General features: G+C 35.9%; 1 protein-coding gene across 1 annotated transcript in view; it reads right to left on the bottom strand.

Moving 5' to 3' along the window:
• Positions 1 to 2,315: 2,315 nt before the first annotated feature.
• Positions 2,316 to 13,073, bottom strand: part of LOC105443260 (atrial natriuretic peptide-converting enzyme-like) — a 41,942-nt gene continuing 31,184 nt past the window's right edge. Inside the window, exons 14-18 of the mRNA XM_030984630.1 lie at positions 7,199 to 7,324; positions 5,169 to 5,207; positions 4,321 to 4,567; positions 3,412 to 3,509; positions 2,316 to 2,472 (exon numbers count right to left, since the gene is read on the bottom strand). Of these exons, the coding sequence (XP_030840490.1) occupies positions 2,354 to 2,472; positions 3,412 to 3,509; positions 4,321 to 4,567; positions 5,169 to 5,207; positions 7,199 to 7,324 (629 nt within the window). The 3' untranslated portion in view covers positions 2,316 to 2,353. The remainder of the gene's footprint in view (positions 2,473 to 3,411; positions 3,510 to 4,320; positions 4,568 to 5,168; positions 5,208 to 7,198; positions 7,325 to 13,073) is intronic.

Here is a 13,073-nt window from a genome sequence, read left to right as displayed (position 1 = left end):
CAGAAATTAGGCTGCGTATTAATGGGAAAATAGTCCCTGCGTAGGTTATGCGTAGGCTGGCGTACAGGTTTGCTTATGGTTGCTTACTGTGTGGAAAGCTTTTACTGCTTTGTCAATCTGGCGTAGGGTAGCGTACTGTTGCGTAAAAAGGCGTACTTTCTGCGTCAAGTTTCTACGCCGAAAGTACGCGAAAAAAATTAAACATGTTGAATTGTTTTCGTTCATCTTGCGTACCCCTTTCCGTCCCCCAGCATATAGTAACGTAGGTCAGCGTAGTTGGTACGCAACACTACGCAACTCTACGTATTGACCCCACGCCAAGTATTGAAAATATGCTCATCTGACCCTAATTAAACGCCTAAACCCCCCGAGCTTTCGGGGGTTTATGGCCCCTTGAAACCCGTGGACCCCACGCCTACACTCAACTCGCTTCGATCTACCTGATCCCCCCCCCCCCCCACACTTTGAAAAATGTTTTGTGGGGTCTGCATGTAACATGTAAGATGCAGATTTTTTTTGTAACATGTAAGATGCAAAAAAAAGTATTTTGCCCCCCCCCCCCCCTCCCCAACGATCTTATGGCACTTCGGCCTGCCCGCTGTTGTGTTCACGTGTAGGCCTACTTCAATGAATGGATAGACATAAATAGTCGCATGGATGGATACATAATATAGCGTATAGTTGTCGAATATTGGCATGTTTGGCCCTTCATAGTCTCTTCGACTCTTATACAAATAACGCACGTCCCAGAGTGCAATAGCGGTGAATGCAGTACGCGCGAGGTTTCTTTAGATTGGTGCCGCTCTGTGCAACGAGCCGCTTGCGGCGAGTTGACAGTGCGAACCATCTGAAGAAACCGAGCGTTTACTGCATTTACGTTTTGCACAACAGGGTCAAGTGCGTTATTTGTTTTATAAAATAGCGACACAAATAGCAAAAACGAAACTTTAGATCTAATAAGTTAGAGTCTACGAGAGTTCGATCTAGATCTAGATCTAGAGTTATGTTGGTTCTACTTCTAATTAGACTAAGACCTTGCAGGCTTACCAAAAAGTCAATGGGATTCATTGCCTTGATTAAAAATAAAATCCATACAGTGGGTCTAGAGACGAGTCTACATCAGACAGCTGAAATTCCTGGCTTCATTATAAAATCCAAAAGTCAAAACAGGCCTAAATCCAAGGCAAAAGTAAAATAAAAATTTGCTTTTTAATAATACCCCGCTGGCCGCTCTAGCTAGCTAGCTAGAGCTAGCTACGCGTACGTTGCTGCGCTGGGGATCATGGTGGAGCGTACAATATTAGCTACGCGTAGCCTACAATAATTGCAATGCAACTCGAGGGAGCGCGTACTACACGTACGCGCGCGCACTGGATCTCCATGGTCACGCGTACGCACCGTGCAATATAACTTTTTACTGCGCTTTTTCTGCACTCATTTCTGCAAAATCGTGCTTGCATCAAAATTTTTTCAATGTCATGTGACGCGTATTGACCAATCACGATGCTTAAAATACTAGAGCCATTTTATAAAAATAGCTAGCTCACTCACTCACTCAGCTCGGTCGAGCAGCCAGCGCAGCTGCACTGCACTACACACTGTATGCGTACGGCAGAGCTCTTGAAACTGAACGATGTTTTTCTCTGATTTTCTTGTGAAAACTTTCCTTTAATAAATGATAATCAAAACTGAGTAAACATGGCCAGAATAATCACAAAATAAGCTTTGATTTCATACCTCCACTCACGAAAACTATATAAAAATCCCGGCAATAATGATGGAAATAGGTCTCTAAGTTTGGACGTGGATATAGGAAGACATCTGTTGCGCTGATCATGAAATAAGCTAATAAATATCAAATAAAGACTCAACTCGTTTAAATTTTAAATATCAGGTCTACATTTTAATTAAAATAAAAGAAATGGTAAAGATTACAACATCTAAAATATGCAAAACAAACACGGGGAAGAAAAAAAAAACTTGAGACGGAGGCGGGATCGAACCCGTGCGTGCAAAAAGTGCAAGAGCTGCCGGCGAATCGAACGCAACCGGCGCCTCAGACCGCTCGTCCACTTCCGTTTCATGCTATAGCATGAAATTCGTGACGGATAAGTAGGACGTGCGGACGCATCGACGACGTCGACGACGACCGGGACGTCGCACCGGGCCGGGACGTGGCCAATTCCGTAGATTGAAACGCCGTCCGTCCGCGGGACCGCCCGGCGGCGCCCGGGGGCGGGCGGGAGGGGAGATCTGGGCGCCGTAAAATGGAGCCCGGATACCCCCCTCGACGCCTTAGCGTATTATTATATGGATACCTTTTCATCCTCAAATATAAAGATGTAACTTATCATTAAAAAAAGACAAAATACTTACTGCAGTTGTTTTCATCACTGCCATCATTACAATCATCAATAGAATTGCACCGAGCAGTAGAATTATAAGAAGTTCCGTCGGGGCAAACAACAAGGTCTGTTAAATTTTATAGAAATATAAAGCAAATCATTAAAAATTGATACTATTATTATGAAGGTAACAATAATTATGATGACTGCATAGCATTACTCTCGACCATGATACTGATAATTTTATGAATGACACTCACACACAAAAATGGTTTTAAAAAAAACCCTGTTCCAATCACACACAAAAAATATTTGTAGCAAGAATGTTTAAAATCTACATAGTATTTTTTTTGCCCAGCATAAGCCAATGGATAGGAGTATGAAGACAATTTAGAATAAACAGAATACCACGTGCATGGAACTAAAGTCAGACTTGGGTTCCGTGTGGTTCTTATTCTTTGCGAGTGTGTATGGACATGTTGAGTAGTCTCCTCACAAATCAATAATTTGTTGATTGCGATACCTCTTTATTGAAGTTATCTTTGAAACTCATATCTTAATTATAGTATAATGACACTGACATGCCTAGCAAACATAATAGAAAATTTGTTGGATTGGTACACTGTAATCTCCACAAAAAAAAAATCTCCATCTTGTGCCTATTGCAAATGGCACATGTAGATAAATGAATTGCCAAAAGATGTTAGTACCACCGATAGGACTCAAATACTAATAACCCAATCTATAGTCCAGGTTCATATTGAAAAAATAAAGTTTTTGCTTTTAATTGTTAATATTAATCCTATTAATATTACTATCATTATTATTGTTATTATTATCATTATCATTATAAGTGTTATCATCATTAATCATTATCATTAATAATAGTTCGGTTCTTGTATAGCGCATATGTTATGAAATAACATCTCTATGCACTTCCAAAGAGCTTCCAAAGAAATTGTGGATGGATGATGGACGCCAAATGCAATTGCATACTGTTTAGCTCATCGCACCAATCGGGCCAGATGAGCTTAAACCAAAACCAAAACTAGATGTGTGTACATACCTAAAGATCCAGGGATCACTGTTAGCTGCAGCTGGAATCCCTGACGCTTGACTGAATAGTCACTGGTGAATCGCATCCAACTATTAGAACTGTACAATCTGTAGAACAAGACAAAATTGTAAAACACCTTTCATGATATCAACACATATTATCTGATTATTCACTATGTCTGGATACACTGCTATTTCACACTTCATAACCAATGCCATAGTATTATTAAAGGTTAGCTTTTTTACGAATAAAAAACAAACATTTCATAGTCATAGCAATCTTTTCAACTTTTATTTGCATTTGCAAGAACACCCCAAAACTCATCTAACTGTAGCTTGCCTGTAAACCATCCTGATTTGCATATTATAGTTAGTTCTTTCGTAGAGCAGGTGTTACGTCCAAAACCACATCAGATGTCATTGGGAGAGACTACCCAAAGTATGATTTCATCGTTTCTTTCTTTTCTTTTCCAGTGTGAAGGAACCACCCGGCACCAACTCATAATCTGTCGTACAGGCAAAAATGGTTTTAAATATCTGAGACATGGCAGATAACATCAGAGTCTCAGAGGTTTTCAGTTTGTAGCACAGGAGAAAGTGAGTTGCTGTTGAGAGCAAGATCACCTACTTTCTTTAATAGAGAAATATCCTTATCACAATGACAAAATTGCATTAATCCAGAAACTGACATACAACAAAAACTAATGTACCGGTACTTTATATCAAAATTTGTTGGGATGAGACGTCACACCCACCATAACAGAACATTTCAGTTACATGAACACACACACATGCGCAAATTTAGAGACACATGTATAGGTGAAACACTATTTTGTTCATATGGCTTCTTCAAGTTAAAATGCAAGTACATGTGCATTAAAAATGCACAAATATAAATAATGTATACATTTACACAAACCTCAAAGAAGCTGGTATATCTTGTCCTGAGAAAGTTTTTGCCACCAAGTTCCCAGGCGTATGACCATTCCCTATGCTCAGATGGTCATAGCCACTCTCCAGATTAAATGCTATGAATGTGATGAGCACCGAGTAGTTTGATGGAGCCGTGATGTACCAAGTATAATAGGCGTTGTTTGGATACTCATTAGGATAGTTTGGTGATGAAATTGACCGCGTTTCTCCAACAGTCAGGTTAACCACTGAAACTTTAGTAGTGTAAAGAAATAAACCAAGTACAATAATTTGATGATAAATTTTGTCTGTTTAAATAAAAAAAGGACATGCAGATCATCAAATTGGTTCAAGTCATAGATTTAAATTCTTGAAAAAAAATCTATTTCATTTACTTTTATTTACTGCAATTGCACTTTGCCATAATGTCCAACATTATTTTTGCTCATATGGTTGTATTGTGTTTTTTCCGGTGTATGGTAATCTTGACGTCAAATTCATTTGGGTATTACCATACAAATGGACATACTGAAAAACAGCCTTTGGGGTTGAAAGTGTGTTTTTACCGTGTCTAAATAAAATCAACAACAACCCTTAATGTAGCTTAATATAAGGTATGCACATTTAGGTTCAAAGAAGGTCAGATAAAATAGTTTTAAAATACAGGTAACACATGGGGTATTTGCACATAAAAATAGCACACACTTACATACATTTGCACACACATACTCTTTTCAACACTAAAATAAGAGTATGTAGAAAATTATTTTAAAACGTTTGTCTAAAGATATATGAAATAATTGAGTGCAGTGTTTAAAGACGTGTTTAGCAATGGAGTAGTTATCATGGTAATACCTGAAATCGTGTCATTGGTTGGACTAGCCGTAGTAGTACCTAGAAAAACAAAAGAATATTGCATTATTTGCTTAAACATAGGCATGTGTTTCATTTCACTTTTGCCTGTTAATCAGTATGAATAAAGAAATATACAATCACACATATATGCACACACATACTTTTCTCAACACTATTAATTAAGAGTATGTAGAAAATTATTTTTAAATATTTGTTTAAAGTTTAAGATATGAAATAATGAAGGATAGTTTGGTGATGAGATCAAACACATTTCTCTTAGAGTCAGGTGCACTGCTGAAAATTTAGTAGCGTAAAGAAGAAAACCCATGTACAATAATATGATGAATCTTGTCTGTTAAAATGATTAAAGGAAACCTCACCCCAAAAAATAACTTAAGTTATTCTGAGAGATTTATTGAATTCTTGCCCATTAATCTACATGATACCCCATCAAAGTGTATGTGAGAGGTATATAAAACAAGATATTCTTAGCATAATGTACAGTTTCTAAGGACAACATAGGCATCGCCATTTGCTCGATATCATAGGCCTACTATGCAAAGTCGTTTATCAAGCAAATGTATTCAAATCTATAGACGCTTCCTTCCCACGTGTGTGTGCAGTGATGAAGTATTTCATTCGCTTGCAATTATCTTTTGTGCTATAATTTTCTGAATGCAAATTGCATGAAAATAAGCTGATGTTTGCATACATGTATTTATGGTAATTTATGCAATTAAGGTCATAATATTTAACTTTTTACCCATAAATCATATATTCTTCATATTTAAACATTCATTTTGTTCACTCTACACCTGGGCCCTGTTTCATTAAAATTGTTATCAATTACAATAACTGTTATAAGCTACTGAAATCAACGCATTTGAAGTACGCGCAGAGGAATACAATATGAACATTTTATGTTACCAATAATATGAAATAATATGAATAATAAATAAATAAATGAATAATAATAATAATAATAATAAATAATTATATTACTGGATTTGTACAGATATATATATTACGCTTTGTACTGATATGTGCGTTGAGTGTGTTTGAGTGCTGATAATATTATTATAGTTCACAATTTGGTATTTATTCAATTATTGTTTTTATATTTTCCTGTTTTACGTGATTAACTTAATCATAATTTGTTCTTGAATCGATTGGGTGAGTGGTACATACGCGGTATTATTTTATTTTACTTTTAGGCTCTGTATAAGCTTGGCTTGTTAGAGCTCTTGTGAGTAGTGTGCCGCGGGGTTTCATATCCTTAAACTGCTGGCGAACAGAGCAACAAGACCAAGCTCTGTAATTGTTAGGTTTCTCCAATGGTAGGTTTGTCCAATAATGCCGAGTTTGTGCCACGGAACCTAGTCGGACATTTCGATTATATTCTTTTTATGTCATACGTCTTTATCTTTTTTTTTAATTTTTTTTTTTATAGTTTAGTCTACCTTGCTGATACCTCCTCAAAATATATACGATAGACTATCATTAATTCTGCTGCATTACCATATAGCTTATTTAGAGGTTACTGCAGATCAATCACCTGTACTGTATCCAGACTATAGTTAAGTGTAGGAGAACAGTAAAAACAGTGGGGCCATTGAAGGAGCGTTCACGTCGCGGTCCGTCAGATGAAAATCTGCGAATCCTTCAACCACACTACTCAAGTTTCTTTTAGTAACTACCACTGGACGGGACTTGTGTAGTGACACGATTAAAGGAGAAGAACGCATTTGATTGGCAAAGAGCAAATTTGTCGTAGAAATTGAACTTTTCTTATTGTTAATATTAAGGTTCATAAAGGAGGGCCCAGATGAAAGCTTTTAGTTTTGATAATTTTAGATAGTCATATACAAAGGTTTTGCTATAGTCCATTTTTTATTCGTATATTTCTAGCTGAACTGAAATGGATGATGCCATTTCAAAGTCACAAGATTGAACAAGTCAACTGAGCAAAAGAGTGATGCAACATTCAATTTACATAATAGTACTGTGATTTTAAACAATTTCAATCTTACCTGTGCAGTTCAATTCATCCTCTCTGTTAAAGCAATCATCAATACCATCGCAAACCCAGCTTGGATCAGGCACACATTCATAGTCAGATGCACACTCAAAGCAGGACGAGTTTGCTGGGGGGGTTGCTGGAATAAAGTGCACTTATACAGTTAATGCCAGTTGAACTAAAAGTCACTAGTGCATATGCATGCAAAAATATAAAGTACATACATGTCGCGATGATTTACAATTGTTTTGGTAGTCAATACATAAAAACCCAGACTTTTATAATTTTGCTGCATTCTATGTTGCAAACTTGAAAAAAGGACCTTGTGACCTGGAAAGGATGATGCCATTTCAAATTCACAAGATTGAACAAGTCAACTGAAGAAAAATGTGTATGCTTACGACAATACTCCTCATCAGAAAAGTCACAATCATTGAAACCGTCACAAGTTTGACAATTCAGAATGCAATTCTTGTTAGTACATGTGAAAGAGTCATTGCGACACCCTGGTCAACATGAAAATATAGAAATTCATGATAATATCATTTACTGATAAGTGCTTCATCATTGCCAAAATTTAATCAACCTAAATGCACAAGTAATATAATTTGGGGTTGGAACCAACCGGCCAAAGATATTTTGGTTGACCAGCTTCCTCTACCAGTAGATTAATCCCCCCCCCCTCCCCCATTACAAATTGACTTGCCCTAAATCCAAAGTATTCAATGATCTTAAGGACTTGAACAGTTGTCAGCATGCAATTTGCATAAATAAGCTGTTGCTTTTGTGGGGTGAACTGTTAGCATGAATGAAATTAATTTGTCAACTGCTATATTTTAGTAATTTTACAACCTAAGAATGTTGCCATCTTTAACATAAGTGTGATGCAGCATTTAAACAAGAGAGTTGCAACATTCAAAATAAGTGAGCTGTAACCTTTTACATAACAGTGTTGCAACATTGAGCAAAAGAGTGATGCAACATTCAATTTACATAATAGTACTGTGATTTTAAACAATTTCTAATCTTACCTATGCAGTTCAATTCATCCTCTCTGTTATCGCAATCATCGATACCATCGCAAACCCAGCTTGGATCATACACACATTCATAGTTAGATGCACACTCGAAGCAGGACGAGTTTGCTGGGGGGGTTGCTGGAATAAAGTGCACTTATACAGTTAATGCCAGTTGAACTAAAAGTCACTAGTGCATATGCATATATAAACTACATAAATGTCGCAATGATTTACAATTGTTTTGGTAGTCAATATATAAAAACCCAGACTTTTAAAATTTTGCTGCATTCTATGTTGCAAACTTGAAAAAAGGACCTTGTGACCTGGAAAGGATGATGCCATTTCAAATTCACAAGATTGAACAAGTCAACTGAAGAAAAATGTGTATGCTTACGACAATACTCCTCATCAGAAAAGTCACCACGATCATTGAAACCGTCACAAGTTTGACAATTCAGAATGCAATTCTTGTTAGTACATGTGAAAGAGTCACTGCTACACCCTGGTAAACATGAAACTATAGAAATTCATGATCATATCATTTACTGACAGGTGCTTTATCATTGCCAAAATTTAATCAACCTAAATGCACAAGTAATATAATTTGGGGTTGGAACCAACTGGCTCAAGAAATTTTGGTTGACCAGCTTCCTCTACCAGTAGATTAATCCCCCACTCCCCCCCCCCATTACAAATTGACTTGCCCTAAATCAAAGGTATTTAATGATCTTCAGGACATGAACAGATGTCAGCACACAAATTGCATAAGCTGTTGCCCAAACCCTGAGTATGAAATTACGTTTTACAAAAGGAAAACCTAAATTTCAAGTTAAGATGAATCCCTTGTTGGTTTAAATTTGAGTAGGATACATGATAAAGAGTCTTATAGGTCTAACTAAGCAGAAAATAACCATTCATAGGTAGATCTGTCATACATTTTGGTCGTCTCTAAGAAATCATTCACATGGTACACAATAGCACATTCCACTACATTACAGCATTCTACATAAATGGAAAATCACTTATACCGGGTAGGTGAAATAGTCAACATTTTAACATGATTAAGATCGTAGTAGATTATTTTTCGATTTGAATAATATTAAGGGATTGGGTAACTTTGTCTCAGATTCTGAAACAAAATCCTGGATTTAGCTCATGGTGCAATGATAATTATATATAGGTCAGTCAGGAACCCCATGACTTTTACAAGCCGATCGCCTGTCTCATTATCAAGATATTTATGATTGGAAATCGGAATCAAATTTTGTGTTTGCCTAACGGTGTTCATATGTTTGTATTGTATTTTTCAGGTGTATGGTCATTTTGTCGTCAAATTCATTTGTGTAATACCATACAAACGAACATACTGAAAAACAGCTTTTGGGGCTGAAAGTGTGTTTTTCCTGTGTCTAAATGAAATCAACAACAACCCTTAATGTAGAGTATAATTATGCACATTTAGGCTTAAAGAAGGTACAATGTACATCACAGCAAGCTCAGATAAAATGGTTTTAAAATACAGGTGACTGCACTCACATACTCTCCTAAACACTAAATTAAGAGTATGTAGAAAATTATTTAAAAACAGTTGCCTAAAGTTTAAGATATGAAATCGTTGAGTGCAGTGTTTTAAGACATGTTTACCAATGGAGTAGTTATCATGGTAATACCTGAAATCATGTCATTGGTTAGACTGGCCGTAGTAGTACCTAGGAAAACAAAAGAATATTGCATTATTTGTTAAAACATAGGAATGTGTTTCATTTCACTTGTGACTGGTAATCAGTATGAATAAAGAAATTGAATGAAAGAAAATCCCATTTTTTTAGTAGTTTCTTGATACATTTCATTCTACAAGATCTAAATGCTCATCACATTTGAATGGTCGGATCGATGATCCATTTTCGCAATTTTCTTTTAGAAACTCATTTATTGGTAAATGGCTATGCTCACTCATGCATGAATGGTACAATTCCAAGTGCATATCATCTAAACAAGGATTACTATATATATTTATTTAGATATATAAATATAACTATACTTCCAATACTTATTAGAAAATCTTAATTAGAAATAGTGTCCACTTTCTTGTTATGCTGAGTGTAGTTTAAAATTGGAATTTCAATATATTTGTGCATGCGCTATCAGCAGTATCTTGTCTGTGCTCTCAGCTGTGCTGTGCTCCGACAGCTGCTGTACAGACGATTGATCCAGGATTATTTTCGTCAAGAACATAAGGTTAGGATTAGGGTTGAAATCATGTTTTAGTTTAGCTTTATGGCTAGGATTTTCGACAGCCGGTACTGTGTTTTATCAACCTGCAAGGACCTTATCTCCAAGACTTTGGCTGATGGGAACAAGTACGTCAGAGAGAATACCAAATATTTTTGTTAAATTTTTTTTGGTTAAAATTGTATTTTTTGTTAAAATTTGTATCCTGACATTTGATTAGTCCTAAATTAAAAAAAACAAACAGAATCGCTTTCAAGTCTACAAGATGTGTATTGCCAATCTCCAGTATCTGCTGTTAATGGCATAAATACTCTTGTGTTTAGTGGGTCCCCAATGCAATGCCCATGAATACATTGTACCCATGCAGACCTTTAATGGCACTTAGGGATTTGTCTCATTTTCTAGTGAAATTTAAAGCATGTTCACATATGCACTGTGCGCATTCAATATTTGTTTAGCTACACTGTCCAGCAGTCAGTTTCAAATTTTATGCCTGCAGTTTTGGCCAATCAGAGGCCTTGGATATTTATATGCAGTATATAAAAGAAAATATCAAGGGTAGTGATACTTTTTAGTTTTAATCAAGAATTCCATGAATCATAGTATTGCTAGAGTGCCTATATATGTCTACGCATACATATACGTGCAACTGATTCTTATGAAATAAAAAAACTAATGAACAGAAATTTGTTTGAGTCTCTGTTATCATAAATAGATATAGACTCGGAGATATATGTGAAAAACAAGTAAAACATATCTGTAAAATTTTAGCAATTCTATTCACCAGCCTCGATATGGTAAATTTCCACTCAAGAATCATATCCCAAAGCGACATGTAAATTGAATGAGTGTGCAGACGTGGGAACATAAAGAATGTAATGAATACATGTAGAATCACATTAAGCATCAAAGGAATTTTAATAAAAAATTGGCAAATTTTAAGTCAAATATTAGGTGCCCAATCATTACGTATGCGACACAAGAGGAAATACCAGGGACTAGCCTATATACCAATTCCCACCACACTGCACCAGCCTGCAATCTAATTAATAACTTGAATTTAAAGAGATAATAAAGGAGTTGGAGAAAGTGGAAAGACGTTTATATTTGTTTGCATTATATGGTTTTAAATGTATTAATTGATAAAAGTGCTGAAACTACAACAATACCTAATGTTGGTGGAACACTGCCTGCGTAATCTGCAATAAAAAGAAATTATTTATTGTTCAAATGAGATAATAGACAGATCACTTGAAATCATTTATGTAAAAATTTGGAATTTCATATATCCTTGGTTTTCTCTTCGCTCTGCATTACACATTTTGTGAAGTTATATATTGTTAATAATAAGGAAGAATCTATTCTGCACTAAAATCAAACAAATTTAAGTCATAGAGGGGGCACAAAACTTATCCTCTACATAAATTCACCTTAACATGTCTCGAAGTTAGATTTACCAATTGTAAAAATTGTGTCTCCATGATTAGTTTTCATATAACAATTGGGTTTCTATACATATATTGTTGCTTAATTAAACCAATGTTGCTTCATTGGTGTTTTTTTAAAGAGCAGATTAGAGCTTTCTCTTTACAGAATATATTTCTGAGATACATTCATTAAAAAAAAATGCTTGTGTTGTCATATGTTAAATTTCTTTCAATACCAAGATATTTATGAACTTAAACATACTTTTCACAACTCCTAGAATGAAAGGCAACAGCTCAGAGACTCTCGTGTAAACTCCTGGACTTCCTGGTTCCGCACATCCATATCCCCAACTGGTTACACCGACCAGGTGCCATCTACCATCTGGACCTTCACATGCTAAAGGACCACCACTATCACCCTTCAAAATATAATATTATACTATTATTTCATGCTCTGGCATTCAATATTCATGCAATATAATATTTTCACTGACAAATTAACAATTGCACAAGTGATGTTATATTTTACTGGGGCCACAGGCATGAGCCTGGGAAATTCTGCATTGGGGGGGGGGGGGGGGGTATTATATATTGAGCGATGCAATGCATGCATTATTTGTTATACAAAATTTGGGGTATTTGCGATCTCATATCTGGAGTCAGGCGATTATATTCAGGTTGCCCTTGAATTACATGTTCACAGCTAAGATAATGCAATGAATGGATACATGCAGGGGAGAGGTGCAGAGTCTAATTCAATTTAGTACACATATTGTGCATGTAAGGTTCACGCTCATGCACATATAACAAAATGTTGAGAGTCAGCTAGTTGATATCTTCCAAGCCAATAGTATGCTCTCTAACAAATACCCTATTTTATCTAAATAATGAATTAATATTCAACTATCAAATGTAGAAGAGGAAAAACTAACGTCACAGGTATCTATATCTCCTCTTTCATATCCTGCGCATATCATGTTGTCTGTAAAGCTTTCAATCCCAAGTAGACTTCCACAGGTGATTCTGCTAATCAAACCCACGACTGCCTTCTGCAAGTGGTCTGGATATCCATCTACAGAATATGATATGAAAAAATTCACCATTTTAACTTCTTGAATGCCAGATGTGATACTGTCCAATGGGATTTGTGATAGAATTTGTGCAAAACTGCAGCCATAATGCAATAAGAATTAATCAGGTTGATAGAAAA

Source organism: Strongylocentrotus purpuratus, unplaced genomic scaffold (assembly GCF_000002235.5).
Source record: "Strongylocentrotus purpuratus isolate Spur 01 unplaced genomic scaffold, Spur_5.0 spur5_scaffold_14, whole genome shotgun sequence".
NCBI classification, from domain to species: domain Eukaryota; kingdom Metazoa; phylum Echinodermata; class Echinoidea; order Camarodonta; family Strongylocentrotidae; genus Strongylocentrotus; species Strongylocentrotus purpuratus.
This window is presented reverse-complemented; position numbering and strand designations above follow the sequence as displayed.